The following is a 22,201-nucleotide window of genomic DNA, read 5'->3' on the forward strand; positions in this document are numbered from 1 at the left end:
CAGGCGGGGCGTCAGGCGGCGCGGGGCGGCTGCTTGGCGCGGAGCGTCAGGCGGCGCGGGCGCGCGCGTCGGCAGCGGCGGGAGGCGGGGAGGCCCCCGCAGCCCCGCTGAGGTAATGGCGCCTGCCGGGGCCCCGGTACCACAGCGCGGGTTAAAGGCCGACGCGTAAGCCCCGGTTCAGGCAGTGCACCATTCGTAACCGTCGCTGCGATACTCGCCGTTAGCGTCGTTACTCCATTCGCTAGGAACAACGCGCTACTGCCAGAGCGCCATAAACCACGCGTGTGCTGCAGAACGTCACTGCAGCCTTCTGACGGTATTTGCAAACTTTCTACCAAGAGCACACTTTTTTTCCTCTTAATTCATTTTTTAATACATTTTTGATCAAGATCTTAGAAAAATACATATCAAAATACAACATTGGTATCATTCAACGTAGAAATTCGGGTGAACAAAGGCAGGCAAAAGGGAACGAGATACTTCTGAGTAAATGTTTTTTTCCTTGAAAATGCTGAATTGTCAAAAAAAAATTTTTTTTCAGGGGAGAGTCTGGGGGAGAGAAGAAGAAACCAACAAATCCCCCATCCTGAAGAGTTCTGAAGCCAAAATCTGGCCACTGCCCAGTTTCCAACCTGAAGTAATACTTCTTGGGAATATTAAGTTTAAAGAAATTCTGAACTGCAACAGAACATGTTCGTGTTCCTCCGCTTTTGTCTGTGAAAATGTTAGACATTGGGTTTGGTTTCTTTTAAAATAAATTTTCATTTCAAGATGTTCCAAGGACTGGGTATCATTTCCCATCCAGCCGAAAACCAGCATGAACAAGAAGCACAATTCTCTAGCTGAAAATACTGATTTTGAGTTTTTTAAAAACAGGAGACAATTGTGAATGGCTCTTACTCTATTTAGAGATTGATGATCTCTTGTTCTGATGATTTAAAAGGCAACATGAACGGCAACACATTGTCTTTTGCTTCTGCTATGTAAAATGATTCCAAAGTGAATTCAATTTCTTGAAATCCCATCCTTCACTGAAAAGAAAAGCAATAAGAAAAAGTTATTAATCAAGCTCATACCACAATTCCCAACCTCATAAGAACACTTTTCTTGGAATGAGACCACTGCTCTTGGCAATTTCTTCTGAAAGAGAGCAGGGCATTTTCAGAGAGAAATGCCCACCTTTATCATTCATTGCTTTTTCTGTTGAAAAACAGAAGTTACTCAGTACAGAAATGTTTCTAGACAAGTATGCTTGAAAACAGACACACCTGCCTAATCTGATTCGTGCACAAATGCAGTACCCAATCCTCAGCTATTTGTGAATGTACTTGAAGCATGACTAATCACTATTGAGTTAAGCCAAGTTCTTTGTGGACAATTTAAAGGTATAAAAATGTCACCTGTTTTGGCACTATATTCAGAAAACACATTAGCCATCACAGCCAGTGCACATCTTATTAACCATTTTTTAAGCACATAATATTTTGGCAGTTTCAGTTCAAGCTTCTGGAGTAACAGTATTCAAAGTTCTCAAGGATAGATACAGTTGTTATGCTGTGAAATTCAGTGCTTTCTGCTTCAAGTGGTAGAACTAAAAGCATTCAGAATTTCATCCTTTTGACATCAGATCAATGTGTTCCCACTGACTTTAATATCCCACTGACTTACAGGATTCCAGCTGTATTTTATTATCTTTTCAGAAATGTAAATATATTAATAAGATCTAAAGATAAAAATAGACAACTTACCTGAACACTGAAGCATTTTCCATTCCTCCTGAAACTGGTCTCTCAATAATTTTATTTTATTTACTTTTTCTTGGGTAGGAGGTACATAAACTCCAAAGTGAGGTGTAGAAGCACCCACTAACACTTTGGCTACACTTTGCATTAAAATTATCTCTGTGTCCTATTTAAGAAGAAGGAAAAAAAATGCTCCTGGGTACCAAACTTTCTTTGTTTCAGTAATACATGAAATATTGTAAAACAAGCTTTAGTAATTAAGTCGCTAGCATTAGTAGCAAGAATGAGCAACTTTCCATTTTCAAATAAAAATGTGTCAAAATGGAGAAGCTTTTTCTGAAAAAGGTTAATTTTTATCTCCTCTAAAACTTGTTTCTTTCAAATAGAGAAAGAATCTCGGTTTTCCTTTTGTGATTTAAAAGAACTAATGCTGGGTTAAAGGTAGAAAATGTTAGCATGGAGCTTGTTTACTTCATGCATCATTTACTTTATTGGTAGAAAATAGTGATCTATTTTGCTTCAGCAAGAAGTGACTTTTTTGACTCATAACAGTCTAAATCAATATCATTTGCTTGCAGAAACTGTATTATGAAATGTCAATTGTATATGAAGAATATGAACATTTATTTGGAAGACTTTAACCTTATTTTTTTTAAGAGAGAGAAATATTTATTCAGTTGTTCTAAAAAGCCAAGCACATGCATTACAAAATCCTCACACGTTACATAATCCCATTACGGCGCTACCTGCAGAGTACCAATATAAATGTATCAGTAATTTTTTGAAGATGTATGCCTAGCTTCCTTTTTATCCTTGAGTTTACCCTTCCGAATGTCAATAATTCTTTCAATTCCATACTCCTAATTAGTAATGTGCAAATACACTCTTTATGTATACTGCGTATCAAAGTAAAAATTATTTTAGTTTAGACAATTTATGAATCAGCACTATAAATTAAAGCAAATGACATTTGAGAAGACTACAGAATAAAGTATGTTGAAATCTACTTAATTGGCAGCTTAATGAATAGTGTATCTTTAATTGGATGCTTGCTGGGGAACAGATTAGAATAAGCGTATGTGAACAATTAATCATTGTTTCTCATTAAAGAAGAACTAGAAGGCACAAAAGCAAACAGAAGTTAACTGTTTCACAGAACACACAGAATTGTGTTACAGCCACAGGATACTGCAGAGGCAAAGAGTGTAAGTTGAGTTCTTTAAGAGATTAAACAATTCATGGAAGAGAACGCTCACTGGTACTTACCACACACAGGTCTGGATACAGCCTCTGACTTCCTAAATCTAGAAATCCTTAACGTGGTAGTGCATGGAAAAACTAGACTAGGGAAAGATCCGTATATTCTTTATCTCCTTTCCCATGCTCTCTACCAGAAACAGAAAGGTGGGGCAAATTAGTCCCCAGTTATGTATTATGGCAATTAAGTTCGCTTAAAGGATATATGCCATTCTGATTTGTCTTCTGTATGATTGAAGTCATGTGTGATAAAGTACAGCCCGGGGGAAAGAAGGAGAGGATATTTAGTGTTTTCTGATAAACAGAACAATGCGCTGCTTTCAATCACATTTGACGGAAAGAGGACATACAATTAACCGACGAGTGTCTCTTTTGAGGTGACAACTCTGAGCTGTGAATCCCAGGTGGAAAGGGAAGTTGTAGCAAATTGTCAGAACATCTGCTGTCTTTAGACATAACCATGGGCTTGCATTCATGCCTCAGTTTCTCAATCATGCAGGCTGCCTACAGCTCAGTGTGCATCAGTGTCTTGCTCAGGACAGAAAGAAGCTTGAGCTATTTGCTTCACAAAGTTGGGGCAGGGCGGGGCTGGGTACCAAAGACAGTATAGATACAGCCAATATTTTCTACTGGGCAGCTTGGAGCAGTTCATACCTAGCATGCTGCTGCTGCTTGATGTGAATTCTGTTCTGGGCACTTTGAAATACCACGGCTTAGCACCACTTCTTACCTCAATCACAGCAAAAATTCGAGATTCAGCTAATCCTTGTAGTAAAGCAAAAAGCAGAGAAATCCCACTGATTCCAAGGCTCCTATTTGGTCCAACAGCGATTACTGTCAAGTCAGGCTGATAACTATATGCTATAGGAAGAATGAATCCAAGTACAGCAGCAAAGAAGTCGTTTCCTTCAGCATCCTTTAACAACGAGAAACTGTTTAGCACAAATGTAAAGCTCCAAATCCCAAGATATAAAACAAAACACTAAGGTGAATCTCAAAAAGCTTTTGATTGACCTAGGAAACAGGATACTGTTTTCACAGCAATTTTTATATTAAACATGCAGTTTATTAATCTTTTCCTTAGTGTCTTCACACTGTAACTTTGCCCTCTTGAAGATGAACTACAATAGCTACTGAAGGTTTCCTCAGACCTATGCGTTCTAATATAAAGATATGTGAAGGAGTAGTACCCCGGCAAGGGCAAGAAAAGGAAATACTTTCAACGGTTCCAATTGCAGTCAGGTGTGTAATTCTCTGTATCATTTTATGAGTTTGTAAATACATTCTATTATTTCTGTTCAAAACGTTTTTTCTCTTAACATTGTTTCCAGAAAGTGAATCTCACCTCTTTCCAGTTTAGAGAAATATAGTGTTTGGAGCTGGTCTTTTCAGACTGTTCTTTCTCACAAATATGTATCATGAGTATTTTTCTGTAAATAAAAAGCACATCTGAGTATCTAACCAACAACTTCCAATGAGATAAAAAGATCTTTTCTTTCATCATTCTTTAGAACTAATTCATAACACAGGAACAAATAAATATTTGCATTACTACATGCCATAACATAAACACCAATTAAAACTTAAATCCTTTTAAAGGTATTTTTAAAAAGAGTATTAAAGACCACGAGCAAATTACTTCTAAGAAAAAGGGGAAGTGGCAAAAAAAGTTACAGATAAGTAAAGATGACTTTCAATAAGGATCTCAGCATCAGCAGTGTATGCCCCCTGCAGTTATAGGGGGTACACCCTATATAATTAATAATTGCCTTCTTTATTACTTTACATTTTCAATGTTCTATTTTCAATAACAATCTAAATTTCAGTTAATATAGCACTATTATACTTTAAACCTACCACTAAACTCATAAAGTGACATTTAGAGATAGCAGTTTGTCTTTAGAGATGTATTTGGGGATATTTTGTATTTTGTCTCAAATTAAACACAGCTCGTGACCGATTCCTCAGTGCAGATTTCATCACGCATATGGACACTTATGAACACTTATAAAGCCTTTGGGATTTGACTCCCTGAAGTAAAGAGAAACCTCACCCATCTTCTGTGTTCGGTATGATTTGCATGTCTCCCACAAATACACAAAGCACTCTGCAGAAAACAAAGAAAAATATACACACGCTTACATCTACAAGTAATTTTTTTCAGTTAATGCAATTTGTTTAAACGAGTTTGCATGTAGATTAGATGCATAAAGAAGAATGTATATTGTTTCTGAATCTGGCCCATTAAAAGTATAAAGAAAACACATTTATGACAGCGCGAGGGAACTCCTTTTCTCCAACCAGGTACTGGGGAGAAAAAACCAAGAAAATGTCCTCAGACCAAAACCAACTGAAATCTGGCAAAGAAAATGTAGGCTAGCACAGCACTCATCCTTACAAATGTTTTGCCTTCAGTAAGGCAAAAGGTTTTTGCTGGCATATATAGTATTTGTCTGTACTACATATTGAAAATGCTATGCATATGTAGGTGCTTTTTTTTTTTTTTTAAATCAAGTTTCCAAAGACAATTTGCCATATTTCACATACTTAGTATCTTATTTTTACATTTTGTCCAAGGGCCCCAAAAGCCAAAGATACAAATTCACCTTTGAAATCCAAAACGAACAGCATGTCTTAGTGCAACAGCAACAGAAACAGCAGCTGTGGGTGATGCTGCAATTCCATTGCATACCTGCAAAATATATTTTTCATTGAGAAGCAATTAAAGCTGCACAAGATCATGTCATTTTTTATTTGTAACAACTGAATTTTTCATTATTTATATGCATCATTCAAACAAAGCTACAGCTGTATGAAAGGGATCTTAATGATCTGTCATAGCAGGGTTAAGAAAATGTTACTAATTCATTTTCTACAGAAAGGCCATATTCGATTATTATGCCAAGAGCTGTTCTATTACTGCAAAAGTATGTTGCTATGCTGAAAGGCAACTGTAAAAATAGCTTTTGCAGGGGAAGGTCATCTTCACTGTTTCTCTAGATAGTCTGCAGATTGGATACGCTCAGTGTGCCAGTAGGCAAATTGTACCAGAAAAAATACACCCTATGAAAAGGAAGTCATCCCTCAATTCTGATTCTGACTCTTCCTTTAACCTAGGCGAGCTATTCCTTTCTGGAAAACACAATTACAGTATTATTCAGTCAGCCTTTCAGTGTTCATTTGTATTGTGTAGTGCTTTGAACTCTATGTGAAAGCTAAGCAAAAATATAATGCATGCTCCCCCTCCTCAGTCCTCTTGGCATTTGTCAACACAAAAAGCTCAGCTTAGCATCTGCAACTCATGAAAAGTTCAATTCCTTTTTGCCAGTTACTATTTCTTTTGTTCTATTTAGAGGCTCTCCTAGAGGTACGTGCAGTTTATAATGTTAGAAATTTGTCCCCGAGATCTACATATGTGACCTCCAACAGCAGGAAGATGGCTTACAAGAAAGAGGTCCTTCTGGCAGTTACTCTTCCTTGCAGGCCTGGTACTTTAAGGAGAGATTTTTATTCAAAGAGAGAGACTGATTTATTACGATATAATATTCTTAACTTGTTTGCAGTTCTTCCTCTTTCCTTCTCCAGGCTTTTATAGAGAAATACAAATGTGCATCCTCTAAGCCTGCCTTCTTTTCATTCCTGACCTTGCAAGAATCAAAATGCTAAACTAGAATTACTCTGCTCAGAATCACAGTATGCAGCAGCGTTTTCAACAGCTCCACTAAAGGAGGGGTTTGTGTGTGGTGTGCATGTGTAAATCAGAATTTACTCCGAGTAAAGTGTTGCACCAAAAATGGAAAATGGGTACAGCTGCACATAGCATGGCATCTTGTAATGTAAGGTAATGCAGAAGTAAACTCTCTCCTAGACAGAAGGCAAAACTCCGTGCACTGAGACAGGAAAATTTTGGATATTTCCTGTTCAGATTTCGTGCTGCGGCTCACTGGTGCTTGCTGTACCAACTTCTGCCCCCCTCAACTGCAAGAGTGAATGCCTGGCTCACCTGTATGTCTGAGAGTGATGAGAAGGTTCCTACTGACTCACATGCTATGACTGCAGAAAAGCTGGACAACACCTTGCCCAAAGATCATTAGAAAAATGTCTTGGGGTTAACAACTATCCCAAACTAGTTATTTTCTCATCTTGCATACTCACTCTCATAGCTAAACACATTCTAGCTGAGATTAGTGGGGTTGTGAAGTACACAGTAACTAATATCTGGACAACAATACAGTAGAAACAAAAATCAGAGGAATCCAGCTCTCACCCCACCCTCCAAGATCAAAGCAGTTTATTATTACCTCCTTTTTAAGTATTTTATCTAGGATGACCAACATATTGCCAAGAGACAGCAAACTTTTGTCCTCTTCCACAAGGTCTGCATAAAAGCCACTGTAAAATAAATTATATGAAGAAAAAACTAGGTTAGAGGCAATAATGCTCCTGAAGAGGACACTGATACGGTACTTTGCAGTCAGGGTTGACGGGGTACGTATTGGATAGATGCCACACATTGATTCTCAAAAACCTAGCTCTAGCAGGAAGATGAAAACACTGTTGCCTGACAGTCTTGAGCTCTCTAAGTGTCTGTCTGTTTTGCACTGGAGAGAAAACAAAAATGTTTGATGATATTCAGGAAATAGAGTTCTGTCAAAATTAGACAAAAAGCTGAGCTTCTTAAATCAGACCAGATTGGTATTTTTTTCAGCTAAAAGTGAACACAGAGCTTTAAGGCACCTTCCTAGCAAAATCTCTTTCTAAATGAACACGCTTGTACTCTTCTATCTCCATTGAAACAGTTTTTTTCTAAAAGTATTCGGATTAGTTCTTTAAAGGACTTCAAGGCTGTAAGTGATAACCAACACCAAAGTCTTAATTTTTCAAAGGAAGAAACTCTGGCTATCATTGATTAGACTAAGGCCAAAAACATGACCATGGCAGAGACAGAGCTAGATGACAGTCTGTGCAGAGACCTCTCATACTCATGTTGAAAATTAAACAGATAGGACCAACCTGAGAAGAGCTTTTATTTCAGATTTGTCCATTTCCTTCACCAAATGAACAGGTACAGGGAGTAAGTGTGCTGAACCTTTAGAGTCAGTTGCTGCTGTTTTGATGGGAGGCACTGGAAACAGAATATTTTTCATGTGAAGTTCCAAAAACCTTTCTACTTTGACAATTTCATTGACATTAATTATCTTAGATTCATATTCGGTGGAGGGATCCAGATCAGGCTTCTTTAGTACATGTGATTTGGTGCTCAAATTTTGTAAAAATGATGTGTCTGTAGAAAAAAAAAAAAAAAAAAAAAAAAAGAAGGGTTTCACATGTATTATCCCGAGCAGTGTGTTAATATTTGGTTACATTTATTTACAAAACAGATTACATCTGTATTCATAGTAGCATATTTATTTCCATGCACTAGCTACAATGTTTCCTGCCACAGATGTTACTTTTCAGTGCTGCTACATTTGTTTTAATCTAGTGAAAGGTCATACATGATAACAAAACTTAAGCCCATAGTTTTGCCACTGAAAACAGCACCCTCAACCAAAGGTATCAAAGTGCTACTTTTTGGTGTGATGTTTGCCAGCTTCAGAAGTTCTGTTCAGACCAGCTGAAGATGTAACCTTGAATGAAGCCACTTCATCAGTCACTTGATGAATAACTGGTAGTTCAATTACTTTAATCCACTGGTATTAATCTTAATAATTTTGAATGTCTACATGAATCCATCTGCCAATTGCATTTGCTTGAAGAAATCGAACAGTAATTACCTTCATACATCAACCATTTCCAGTAGGGTTTATGTGCTGCTCTCACATTTTGAATAGATTCAACAGCACTACAAAAGAAATAGGATTAACAGTATCAGCATTAATGAAAATACAGGAAACATGACTTACCTCAACAAAAAACCAAAACTTAAAAAACACAACTGAAAATGAGCAAGTTCTGGTCTCTTGCAAGAATGCAGAACAGAAAGATAAAGAGAATGAGAGTCAACGGGCAGACTGCTCGGAAAGATTAGATTCAAGAGTCAAAAGTGAAGAACACATGCAGTATGTGCACGTTTATACACACTGAGTGAAATCCTGACCCTGCTGTTGGAGGAAGCATACATGTCCCCAACTCCAGGAAAGGCAAGATTTTACCTGTCTTTGCTCTGTCTGAAATTTTATCTATGCAATGTAGATATAATTAGATTCACACAAAAGCAAGGCTATCTGTTCAGGAACCAAGTAAATCACGTTGCCTGCTATTCTTTGTGATGAAATCTCTTTTTCGTTATCACTGGTATTTGCAGCACTACAGGCAAATGGTCCTATTACATTAGCTATCATAGAAACATACATGTTAAAATCAGGAGAAATTCTGTGTACTTGGAGATTATTTGTAAGGTGTTCAGGAGCTGGACTGATATAATGGATAAATATGTAATCAGCCCTCCATTACCTAGGATGATAGCAACCTGAGATACTACATTTTGTAGAGAAGAAAAAGAGGTGATACAGGGGCTACAGGATGTGTAGCAAGCAAAATAACCAGCTTTGCTCCATCAGAGCCTACCAAATCCAACTCTGCCCATAGCCTGCATACATCGACACTGCCTGACTGATCTGAGCTCTGAGTTTTAACTAACATAGCCAACTGGTAGGTGCTGCCACCAAAATGCATGAGGAGCATTACTGCAGAAAAAACTACAGAACAACTACTGAGGTGGGAGAGAGACTGAGGAAGGAACAGAGATGTGGAAGAGATGGTACAGATAGGTAAAGAGAAAGATGCTGTTTAGATGTGGAGCTGATTCAAGCCCAAGTTCCAGAATGCTTTGCTAGGTCAGATTCACCACTGTGCACACACAATCTTACTGTCTCCAAAAAGAAGCTAGACTTGGAAGTTTAATTATCTTGGTACAGCTCCACACAGTCGAGTGCTTTAGCACCCCTGGCCTTGATTATCCAAATTCCAGAAACACAAGGAGTCATCAAGACAGCTCTGCACAGCCTTAGCTCTCACTGATGAGAGGAAGGTTAGCTCCAGCTATTGCTGTACTACAGCAACTGAAGTTACTCTGGAGTCTGAATAACTGATCCTTGCAATTACATACTTCCTCAGATACTGGCTGTTATTAACTGGCATTGCCTTGATTACAGTACGATTGTCTCAGCCTTGAGTGAGATGGATCTCTACAGGATAAAAAGGCCCAAGGATAAACAGCATAAAATTATAAGCTATTAAGTTCTCACAACTTGAAATAATTTCAGAAACAAAAGTATACAAAACTCTACCATGGATAACTTTTTTGGAAAGCAAGTTATCCAAAGCAGAAAATAATATATTACAAAACATCATATTAAAACCTTGCTTCAGCAAAACGTTCAAAGCATGCATGTCTTCAGCCTCTTTGATAAATACATGGGTTGTTCTAAAATTCTTCATATGCTTACCTCAGGCAAGGTGCCATTTCTCCAGTTATTTGAGGTACAGGATCTCCAAGCAAAGTTTTTACAGTCATGCAGACCGATTCAGACAATGATTTTAAGTGGTACCCACCCTAGAAAAAAAAATAATTTTGTTTCACCTAAGGAACAAGTACTTGTAACATCTATCTGTATATCATCATGGAAAATAAATTAAACTTTTGAAATATATCTGAATTTATAGAAACAGAAGATGGTATGATGTACATCTAAGTCAATGATTTTCAATATGAAAGCACAAGTTAGAGGCTACTTGCTGAACTTCACTGGCATCCCATGATTCAACTCATTTTATTGGCTATCAGGCATGACTTTGCCATGAAAACTTTGGAAATATACACTTTCTCCGTTCCTATCCATAACACGCCATCTTCAACAGTTCTTGTGAAGATTTCTTAGAAGGCAAATACTATCACTGTCTTCTAAAATGCATGTACAAAGGAGATCTCCCACAGGCTGACACTTTTAAGATATGGTTGCGCTAATGGTTTAGCAGAATTTGGAGAACTGAAGACAGCTTTAAGACTGCTAGATTGCAGATGGTAGATGGCTTCCTGCTTACCACCTGTGGAGCAGCCACATTGTCTGTATTAGGAGGGGGTGCTTATTTGCACTTCAGCTAGTAGACAGAAAAGTCTATAATATTATAGAGGAGAGGAGGACGGAAGAAGGGTTACACAAAACAGAGGTCAAGTAAATAAATTAATAAACAGTTCACTCTCTGATACCTTGTTGGCAGTAGTATTTCCACACACATTTATCTGAAAAGCCACTGTTTTTCTAACATGCAGCAGAAATAGGTAATTGAAAACTAGATTTCAAAAGGAGGAAACATTTTTAATTGTTTAAAAACAGAAAAAATAGCTCAAAAGAAGAGCTTGCATAGATGCTTTTAATCAAAAACAAGGCAATTTTGTAAGGGCTCTGTTACTAAGCAAGAGTGTATTTAGGTTAAAGGTTCTTTAAATTCTCCTGGAGTAAGACACACTTGTGAAAACACTGGTAATGCAGCTCACTCACTAGATAAGTTTGGGTCATGAGTTTGGGACCGTCCAGAGCAGCAGAGTGTCCACACGAACTGAAAATACCTATGGAGGATGTTTTTTTGAACATATCCTCTATAGACAAAAGATGCTTCTCTGTTGCAAAATTTTAAGTCAAAACCCCCAGTTTTTAAGACACACATTTCTTTTCATGTATAAAAGCACTGTCAAATCTTACCCATTTTTGCGCTCCTGATTCTCAAAATAAAGATATAAAGAATAAATTATTTTATTAAGAAGCTTCACTTCCTAGCTTCTAGTTTGCCCTACATGGCTCTATACAAAGACCCTGCCCCTGGGAGTACATTTCAAAAGTCTTTACCTCTAGGATGACACACAGCCTTCCATTAGCCAACTGCATCAGGAAATGAGTAAGGTGGGCAAAAACCTCAGGAGTGGCATTCATCTGACCCTAAATAAAAAAAAAAAGTATAATTTTAAGAGATGAAACACAATCAAAAACATTGGTACAAAGACCCACACACAATCTGAAATACACAAGTCTGAGTTGGAATACTGGAACCCTTGCCTCTCATATCTAACAAAATGCTGAACTAACTGCTTTAAAGGAAGCTACAAAAAACAACACAGTCATTACGAGATAATCTGTCTTTACATGTCTCATAGTATTTAATGAGCTGGGGTCAGCTTAAACACTAGACATGTATTTTTACCTTGGTCAAAGTGAATTTCACCTAGCAATCACAGGTCATTCAAGAGGTAGGAATATTTTGTAAACAGATTCATGACTGACAACACAAAGGCCGCAAGTTACTTACTTCAGGGTCTCCAATTCCAGAATCATATCCAGAAGAGACAATAACCAGTTCAGGATCAAACTGTTATAAAACAGAGAGAGCTGTAACACATTTTTGTGTCCTATTTTCTATTTTGTACTGGTTTTCAACTACACAATGTTCAGCTGTTATTTCAGCTAGACTATCAACACAAATAAAGACTCTTCTTGAATAAAAACTAAGATTACCCTTTCACACTGTTTTCATTCCTGCTGGCGAAGTTGCAGATCATTATATTTATTATTTACAAGCTAACACTCCATAAATACTACTCAATTGATCAGGACATCAGTCATATCAGCAAAAATAATGTGTTAACTATGCTACTGGCAACTGCTGAATTTCTACAAAATATTCAATGGTACCTGCTTAAGTACTTAGGAAGCAGTGTCTGGTTTTGCTATTCAAATAGCACAGCAGTAAAAAATTACCTCAAAAGCCATTGGAAGCAACACATGGAAAAATGCAGCAAGATAATCTGAATTTTCCATCCCGACCTGCAAAATACAAGAAATATAAATCATATTTTACTATTGGAATTACAAATTTTCTACAGTTCTTCAAGACTTTAGGGAATGATAGTAGCAAAAGTTAAAGATAAGGGAACCTTAGGAGCTCAAACTTCAAGTACACTCTAAGTAAAGTGCATAAATATCCACCATTTTTAGTCTTAAGAATGAGCTTCAGTTCCCTGCTGAACAAGGATGAATGTAATCATCTCCTGAAACAGGTCCTGATTTGATGGCTGGGCAAGACATTAAAGAGAAAAAGAGTATGTGTATGTTTTTCTCTCCCTCTTCTTTTTTTAACCATTATCACATTCTGAGCCATATTTTTCAGCTGACATTCCACTGACAGAAAGGATGTGCACTGTGCTAAGACACCTGCCAATCAAGTGAAGCAGTGCACTTCTCAGAAAGCATTACATAAAGCATGACATACAAAGCTACTGCACTTGCTTTGTTGTACTGTAAACAACACTTACCTTATTCCAAGGCAAATTTACATTAAAACCTTTTCCTCTTCCCAGTCCCACAGCATCATAATCAGATTCTTTGAGTGAAGGCCAGAATTCCTGATGTTCATAGCGATGCCAGGAAAAATACAGAACACTGAAAGATACAAAGAGCAAAATGAACTTGACGAAAAGGTTCTGGAACTGACTTTACATCCTGCACTGGGTGACTGTACTGACTGAAAGCAAGAAAATAGAATTGTCCTTTCTCCTTAGTTCTCTTAATGGACTTGGACTGTGAAACTTGGTACAGTAGGTCCTATGCCAAAATTAACCTAAAAATTAACCTACTAAAAATTACTTGTATGTACGCACTCTGTTCAGATCAAAGACAGGGCATTTTCAGAACAGCAGACTTTTTTCTAGAACATACTTCTGTGGCTTTTCCAAAAACAATGTAAAACTCATGTATTTTATCCAAATACTACTCAAATACTTTAACTGAGAGATTTGTGAATACAGAGAATAGATGCATTACCTGAATACAGCCATGAAGAGATCTTAGTACTGGCAAACCAAGGTAACCATATTGCTTATTTGTTATTCTTCAGAGTAGAACAGATTTACATGTTTCTTTTTTTTGTTAGATTTTTGCCCTCTATTTTATAGCAAGCAAAAAACAACAGAGTGACTAAAATAGCAAGGAGAGTGTTTTGTAAGATTCTAGTTTTAGAAATTTAAGAAACCTTATCTTCTGCAGAGGCAAGCAATCTTTAACCAGCTAACATTAAAATAAAAAAAATAATACAATCCTTCAAACCTTGGATCCTCTTCAAATATATATTGAGTTCCTTGCCCATGGTGCACATCCCAGTCAACAATCAGGATTCTGTACAGATCAGTAAAAGAAAACATTCAGCAGAAGAACCACAGCATCTTGATCTAAAGGAGGTACAGATAAATAATGTTTTTCTGACCCAAAAGATACAGAACACCCAGAAAGCTTTAGACATTAATCTAAACCAGTACAATGTCAAACTGTTACCTAAATGCCATACCTGGGCGTGAAAAGTTTCTCTAAAGTCAACCATGCACTCACCTCTGCAGACTGTATTTCAGTTTTGCATATTCTGCTGCAATAGCAACATTGTTGAACAAACAGAACCCATTAGCTGCATTCTTCTGGCTGTGGTGACCTGGAGGTCTAAAACAGTTTTACATGGTTACTCACAACAAAATAAATTTTGGTAAGAAGTGAAAACTTTCTTACATATTTTCTTACCTTACTAATGCCATTCCGTTGCACACTTTTCCCAACATCACAGCATCCACCAGCTGCAAAGTTGCTCCTACTGCTAGTCTGGCACAGCAGTAAGTGTTCTGAAAAAGAGAAACTCAGCTGTCATCAATCACTCATCAGCTTGTTTTAAACTGGTCACACATGAACATGCTTTTGCACTCCAACAGTAAATTGCCTTGACATAGTTCTACTCAACTGAGATTGTATGCAGATAGTTGAAAGCTGAATTTTACAACACAGACTCCAATATGCTTTCTACTAGGTTTACCTGTTATCATCATATCCTTTATACGGATGTTCTCCCTGAAGCAGTTAAGAAACATGAGATGGACATACTGAACTGACTAATGGAGTAACATGGCATCTTTGAAAATAAGGAATAAACCTTACAGAAACAAAACACAGAAGACTTCACCTCCATTATGCTGTGACATGTAAGAGCAACTGTTACCAAAATGTGATTTGCAGTCACTAATGGTCTATTATACATTAAACGACAAAAATAGAGATAAATTTGAGTAGTGCACTATACTTGTAACTGCATGATACAGTTACAGAATAGATGACAGGACACTTAACCAATTTAAATGACAGCATTATACTAAACTTGAACCAGATAATAGTATCATAAGTAAATGCAAATTTACTTAAAATAGCAGAAGATGTATTGCCAATTTTTGCCTACTTAGAAAAGTGCCACTCAGATGCAGTAACACAAATATTTCTAAAACCCAGTAGAGGAAGCAGTTTAACTCACACACCGGATGAAAGAAAAAAGCATCATAATTTCCAGAGACTCTTTTCAGTTCCTCTTCATTCATTGTCTGGGTGCTTTTCGCCACTTCCAAGTGTTCTGAACTGCAGAGGAGAAAGAGATTAACACAACATTTAATACATCTTGGTTTTGGCTGGGATAGAGCTAATTTTCTTCCTAGTAGCTGATACAGTGCTGCGTTTTTGGATTTAGTATCACAATAGTGTTGGTAACACACTGATATTTTAGTTGTTGCTAAGCAGTGCTTACTTTAAGTCACACACTTTTCAGTTTCCCATGCTCTGCCAATGAGGAGGTCCACAAGCAGCTGGGAGAAAGCAGACAGGACAGTGAGCCAAACTAGCTAAAGGGATATTCCATACCATAGAACATCATGCTTGGTATATAAACTGGGGGGGAGTTGGCCAGGAGGTGCTGATCACTGCTCAGGGACTGGCTGGGCATCGGTCAGTGGGTGGTCAACAACTGTACTGTGCACCACTTGTCTTTCTTGGGTTTTACTTCTATTGGTTTTTTTGTTGTCTCCCTTTTCACTACAATTATTATTATTCTATGATATTTTATGTCAACTATTAAATTGTTCTTATCTCAACCCATGCGTTTTGCATTTTTTCTGATTCTCCTCCCTATCCCACCAGGATAAATGAGCAGCTACACGGTACTTAGTTGATGGTTGGTGTTACACCATAACAGTCCTTTTGTGGAACCCAGCAAGTTGAGATAACAACAAATCTGACTGGAATGTGTTAGAACAAATGTTTTATAAGTATTCATTATATTAATTTAATAGTCACTGGGCACAATGTTGATTTCTTTGCTCTCAGAGTTGGTACACTTGTTCTCAGAGTTGTGGTATATGACACCTTAATTGCTGTATGTGTTCCCTGTTGTGCTGTTTATCCCCTCTGGGGGCTGGGTTAAGGTTATATTTTTTTGTACTTTGTAACAACACTTGTTGTACTTTAACACTGGCTTATGCTACGATAAAATTGCTGGTCATGAGACTAATCTGGCCTGTGTACTCAGCATTGCCATCACCCTCTGTACTCTGAGGGCCATCTGTTAGAAGCTATCAATAATTACACCTTTTAACTTTTCTCAGGAGAGCCAACCTATGGAGGAGACATCTTCCCACACCTTCCCCTTCCTTGCCAGGCTAATCAAAGAGGCATTGGAGAATTCTGAAAATTTTTAATATCCTCGGAACGTTGAAACTGGTAAGGTGTGTGAAGATAATATGGGCAAGTAGCTAGGACAGTGGACACCTCCAGTGTTTTGGAACTTCACCCCTGAACAAGTGCAGAATCTGGAAAAACCAGTAAAATAGTTGGAAAAAGTATGCTGTAATCACTGTGACACACTGGGGCCTGGCCCATGCCCTGCTCAAGACTATTCAGTACCCTCCAGGGGAAAAGGCTACTCCAACACTCGTGACAGGCACTGCGGCTGCTCCAACGCCTGTGACAAGCACCGCAGCTGAACCAGAAAACCAAGCCGTGTTGGTATCAGTTGCCCCTATGCACAAGAAGAAACGGACATGAAAGTCAACTTGTTTAGTAAAGGATGACAAAGCAGGGCCATCACACCAACAGGAGGAAGAGGCAGAACAAAAGGGAACCATTGTCGTATACCAACTCATTGCCCGTAATGACTCAGAGAGACAAAGAGGCACTGACAGTGGATGAAGTGGCTTGGCAGCTCTGGCAATGTGAAGAAAATCTTTCTTCCTCCCTACAGACTAGCATCTCAGCTGTGGAAAAAAACTGTCCAAAAAGTGGGAAAAAACTGTCCCACGAGTACCAGCAAGCAGGACAGCATAGGCTGAAGGCTGAAGAACAACAGGCTCTGATTGCTACCACAAGGGTGCACTGGTTATCACAGCAACCGAGACTCCCTCATAACCATCCACAAGCTGCCTCATCAACTGGAGAGCCAAGGAGTGATCAGCAGGATCCGCTCACACTTTAACAGCCCCACATGGCCAGTGTGAAAGTCTAACAGAGAATGGAGACTATCAGTAGATTACCATGGCCTGAATGAAGCCACGCCTCTGCTGAGTACTGCTGTACCGGACACGCTAGAACTTTAATACGAACTGGAGTCAAAGGCAGCCAAGTGGTACACCACAACTGAGATCAGTAATGCATTTTTCTCAATCCCTTTGGCAGCAGAGTGCAGGCTACAGTTTGCTTTCACTTGGAGGGGCATCCAGTACACCTGGAATCAACTGCCCCAGGGGCGGAAACACAGCCCTACCGTCTGCCATGGACTGATCCAGGCTGTGCTGAACAGGGTGAGGCTCTGAAACACCTGCAATACTTTGATGGTATCAGCATAAGCAGAAGGTGTTTTTGAGAAAGGGAAGAAAATAGTCCAAATCCTTCTGAAAGCTGTTTTTTCTGTAAACAAAGTAAGGTCAAACGACCTGCACAAGAAATCCAGTTTTTAGGAATACAATGGAAAGACAGACATGGTCAGATCCCAGCAGATGTGATCAACTAAGTAACAGCTATGTCTCCACCAGCTACTAAAAAGGAAACACAAGCTTTTTTAGGTGTTGTAAGGTTTTGGAGAATGCACATTCCGACTTACAATCTGATCGTAAGCTCTGTCTACCAAGTGACCCAGAAGAAGGATGATTTCCAATGGGGCCCTGAGCAATGACAAATCTTTGAACAAATCAAGCAGGAGGTAGTTCATGCAGTAGCCCTTGGGCCAGTCTGGGCACAACAAGATGTAAAAGATGTGCTTTACACTGCAGCCAGGGAGAATGGCCCTGCCTGGAGCCTCTGGCAGAAAGCACCAGGGGAGACTTAAGGTCAGCCCCTAGGATTTTAGAGTCAGGAATACAGAGGACCTGAGGCCTGCTGTACTCTGACTAAAAAAAGATATTCTGGCAGCTTATGAAGGGGTTTGAGCTGCTTCAGAAGTGACTGGTACTGAGAAACAGCCCTTCACCGCACCCTGGTTTCTGGTGCTGGGCTGGACGTTCAAAGGGAGAGTCTCCTCTACACATCATGCAACATACATGGAGTAAGTGGGTCGCACTGATCACACAACAAGCTTGAACAGGAAGTCCCAGTCATCTGAGGATCTTGGAAGTGATCATGGATTGGCTAGAAGGCAAAGATTTCAGGATGTTACCAGAGGAGGAGGTGGCATGTGCTGAAGAAGCCCCACTATACAACAAATTACCGAAAAGTGAGAAGCAATATGCCTTGTTTACTGATACGTCCTGCCATACTGTAGGAAAGCATCAGAGGTGGAAGGCAGCTCTATGGAGTCCCCTATGACAAGTCACAGAAATTGTGATGGAGAAGTTGAATTGACTCAGCAGAGGTGAAAGCCATCCAGCTGGCTTTAGACATGATGAACAAGAAAAATGGCCAATACTTTATACTGACCCACGGATGGTCGTAAATGTCCTGCAGCAATGGAAGCAGAGCAACTAGCAGTGCAGAAGTAAACCCATCTGGGCTGCTGTATCATGGCAAGGTATCGCTGCTCAGGTGGAGAACCTGGTTGTGAAGGCGCATCACACAGATGCTCACATACCCAACAGTCGGGCCACTGAAGAACATCAAAACAACAGGTGGATCAGGCTGCTAAGACTGAAGTGGCTCAGGTGGATCTGGACTGGCAACTTATGGGTGAATCATTTCTATCACCTGGGCCCATGACACCTCAGTACTTCAAGGAAGAGATGCAACCTCAGACCTACCGTGTCACTATGGCCTTGTCAGGCAGTCTAAACTCATGGCTGAATCCAATTGCAATCGCTAGACCCGTGCTGCTCACCTCACTTGGGTATTGTGGGATTGAGCCCTTGCCCATGAAGTCACTGCTTTGCCATCAAGCTCTCCCGACTACCCTTGCCTTTCAGAGAAGGCTGCCCTTGCCACTCCCTGACAAAGGCAAATGAGTGCACAAGCAACATCCAGAACCATCTGCAGTTTGCTGCAAAATCATCACACCGAGGTGACAAATGCCAGAGCAGATTCCGTTGCCATAACTTCAGAATGGGCAGGCTGCTGTTCCTTTGAACTCCCCCCTCCCCAGAACTAGCTGCAAAGTTTTTCTGTTTGGTTCATTATCTCAAAGATGCTTGGAGGTTTACTTCTAATCCTATGTGTAAATCAGCATTCATTGCTTAAGAACCCAAAGAGTGAGAATGGGGATTTAGCAGAACAGTAGATTCATACTTCAGCACCTACACCATACTCAACATTATTCATCTAACTTCTAAGTGTGACACATTTTCCATTGAAATTACTGGAAGCCATTGAGTTTTGGAGCAGACCTTTTCAAATGGAGCAAAATATGACTTGGTGGTGTAAGATCTGTTATTTCATTGACTTAATCTGAAAGGTGATGGAAGTAAGTTTCGGACCTGTGAACCAACAGGATCTCCTCTTCGCTTCCTTCTCTGGCAGGCACCTGGACACATCTTTCCACAAGATGGTAACATTTAAGCTGCTCATAGGAGGATGACAGTCTTTCTGGCACTTCAATATCACAAATAGGACTAAAATTAAGCAATAATCATATTAGTGTAACACCATATCAGCACAGGTAACATAGACTTCATAATGCCCAGCTTTTAACTTCCTATCATAAGATTCACTACCCTCACAGAGTACTTGTGAGAGTAAAAGAAACAGAAAATCTTTTAAATACTTTTTGTTTTGTAATGGAGCCAAAAATTTGTTCTAAAATATGTAAGCAGAAAAATATATACCGTTCTTAAATAAAAAAGAAACACAATAGCATCACTTTTTGTTTCCTCTCTCACCACTGAAAGTAGCCATGCTTAACTACAGACACATAAATGCTGAAATGAAAAGCTGTAGATTACAGCCAAGGTGAACAGAAAAGTGAGTTTGGGAGAGAAGACAATAGTGGACTGTTGCTCTGAGCACTGCAAAAGTACTGGTCTTGTTAAGGCCTACCCACAGTGGAGGCCTATAGGTTCTCAAATCCAGCTTCAGATTATCATTACAACATCTGGATACAAACTGGGAATAACATAGAAAATTTCCTTCAAAAGGAATGACTTCCTATTTACTAGGAAAATGACAAGGTATATACTGCTAGGTATTTCCCATTACATTTACTTCTCTCAGAAATCCTAAAAAGAATCTATTCATAAAAATGATGGCAGTGACTTACTCGCTCCAAAGCAGTTTGTGAGTGGTCATTTCCTCATCATAAATCAGCGCTGTTCCTGAAGCCATTGCTACTGACAGAACAAAACAAAGATCCCAAGACACCTATTTCAGGCAAGAGGTAAACGTCTCTTAAAATAAACTTAGTATTGCATTAGCGAGTGACTACACATGTACACAGCATATCTGCTTGCATGGCGGTTTTGCACTTTAGGCTTTGTGCTTACAGAATGAAATCACAGATCATTCAGCACTCCCGAGGGGCAGGGCAGCAGTGTGAAGCCAACGGCACAGATCTTCAAACCGGGCCCACGCCAGAGGGATTCACAATTGCCTGAAGTTTCAAAACCTGGGTGCAGGTATTTCTGGTGCAGGTGAAGGGGCTGCACCGCCTCTCCACGCCCCTCTAGCCCATGCTCAGGGCCTTACAAAGACTGTTGAGGCCTGAGCACAGGCCTCCTTACCCCACCAGAACACACTGGCACGTACCTGTCATGGCCGACGTGAGAGGGATCAGCTACTTGTGAAAAGTCATAAAGCCACAAAGTACGAAAAATAAGATTATACGCACGACGGACAGAGCAGTTACAGGGATCCCTTGTGTTTTAAACTTTACCGGCCTTTGAAAAACCCAAGAGAGCCAGTTAAGAGAACGAAGCCAGAGCGAAGAAAGGGGACGAAGGCGCGCAGCTGGCCGCCAGCCCGCCTCACTGCTCACCGAGGGCCCGGCGCCGCGCCCCTCGCCTCCCGCCGGCCGGGGAAGCTGGCAGCCCCGGCGCCCTCACACAGCGCCGCCCAGGCTCCGGTCCCGGCTCCCGCAGGCGGCGAGGGCGGGGGCCCGGCCCCAGCTCCGGCCCAGCCGCCGGGGCCGCCTCAGCCCGGCCGCGGCGGCGGCTCTGGGCGCGCCGAGCGGAGCCCCCGCCCCCGGCGGCCCCGGTGAGCGCTCGCCCCCGCGCGGCTGGCGGTGTGCGGCCTGCCCCGGCAGCGCGCCCAGGGAACGGCCGCGCGCGCGGCCCCGGGCCCGGCGGCCCGAGCTGTGTTTTCATGCCCAGGGCAGCTCAGCCACAGGTGGTGGTCAGTTTTCAGTATGTAACAAATCCAACCGAAAAAAAACCCACCACCACCAAGAAACAAAACCCACCCGACCCCGGCCTGTACGGTATCTCCTAAAAGAAAGGGAAATAAAATAAAAACTAGAGCTGAAGCAGCGACAGGCTTCCTTAAATATTCACCGCTTTTCCTGCAGGAACCAGCACAGACTCAGCAGGACCAAACGGGCCAAGCTTTTGAACAACCTACTTTTTCCTAAGCAGTAACTTCATTATACAACATAACCGGAATATAGGTTGATTCAACTTTTTGCCCTCGGTTTCTGCTCGTTTTCCCCTTCAGAGTAGGAAGCAATGGCACAGGCGTCACCGTCACCGTGAGCGTGCGTACAGACCTGCGCCGATGGGGCGCGTCGTGGGAACCCAGGTCATTACAGATGGGACTTTTAGAAAGCTACAGACCATTATTTCCCCCCATATTTATTTCAAGATAATATGACCATAATAGACACTGTATTACTGAAACAGCTTCTAATTTATGTATTATTAATTACCCGTTCTTGTGTCTATTACACATATTTATAAAACTAAACTTCAGTTCTGCCCATCTTCATGTAGTCTTTAACATCAGTGT

General features: G+C 40.2%; 1 protein-coding gene and 1 long non-coding RNA gene across 5 annotated transcripts; one reads left to right on the plus strand and one right to left on the minus strand.

Moving 5' to 3' along the window:
- Nucleotides 1-58: 58 nt before the first annotated feature.
- Nucleotides 59-770, plus strand: LOC119148965. Its single transcript, XR_005104547.1, has 2 exons — nt 59-316; nt 542-770. It is a non-coding gene; the product is annotated as an uncharacterized LOC119148965 (long non-coding RNA).
- HDAC10 (histone deacetylase 10) lies at nt 355-21,409 on the minus strand. Of its 4 annotated transcripts, none has more exons than XM_037389767.1 (21): nt 21,237-21,409; nt 20,523-20,589; nt 19,744-19,878; nt 15,340-15,436; nt 14,561-14,658; nt 14,378-14,482; nt 14,099-14,167; nt 13,309-13,435; nt 12,755-12,820; nt 12,306-12,365; nt 11,849-11,938; nt 10,451-10,557; nt 8,777-8,844; nt 8,013-8,283; nt 7,301-7,391; nt 5,606-5,691; nt 5,053-5,106; nt 4,345-4,429; nt 3,730-3,915; nt 1,749-1,908; nt 356-1,031 (listed from the first exon to the last, which is right to left on the minus strand). In XM_037389767.1, the coding sequence occupies exons 2-21, from the start codon at nt 20,585-20,587 to the stop codon at nt 1,006-1,008; spliced, it is 2,046 nt and encodes a 681-aa protein (XP_037245664.1). In that variant the 5' UTR covers nt 20,588-20,589; nt 21,237-21,409; the 3' UTR covers nt 356-1,005. The 4 variants fall into 4 exon arrangements, with proteins under 4 accessions (XP_037245665.1, XP_037245664.1, XP_037245662.1 ...); XM_037389765.1 differs by lacking the exon at nt 21,237-21,409 and adding an exon at nt 21,008-21,230; XM_037389766.1 differs by lacking the exon at nt 21,237-21,409 and adding an exon at nt 21,008-21,230 and having other exon boundaries at nt 20,523-20,623.
- Between the last annotated feature and the right edge of the window lie 792 nt (nt 21,410-22,201).

Source organism: Falco rusticolus, chromosome 5 (genome assembly GCF_015220075.1).
Source record: "Falco rusticolus isolate bFalRus1 chromosome 5, bFalRus1.pri, whole genome shotgun sequence".
In the NCBI taxonomy this organism is placed as follows: domain Eukaryota; kingdom Metazoa; phylum Chordata; class Aves; order Falconiformes; family Falconidae; genus Falco; species Falco rusticolus.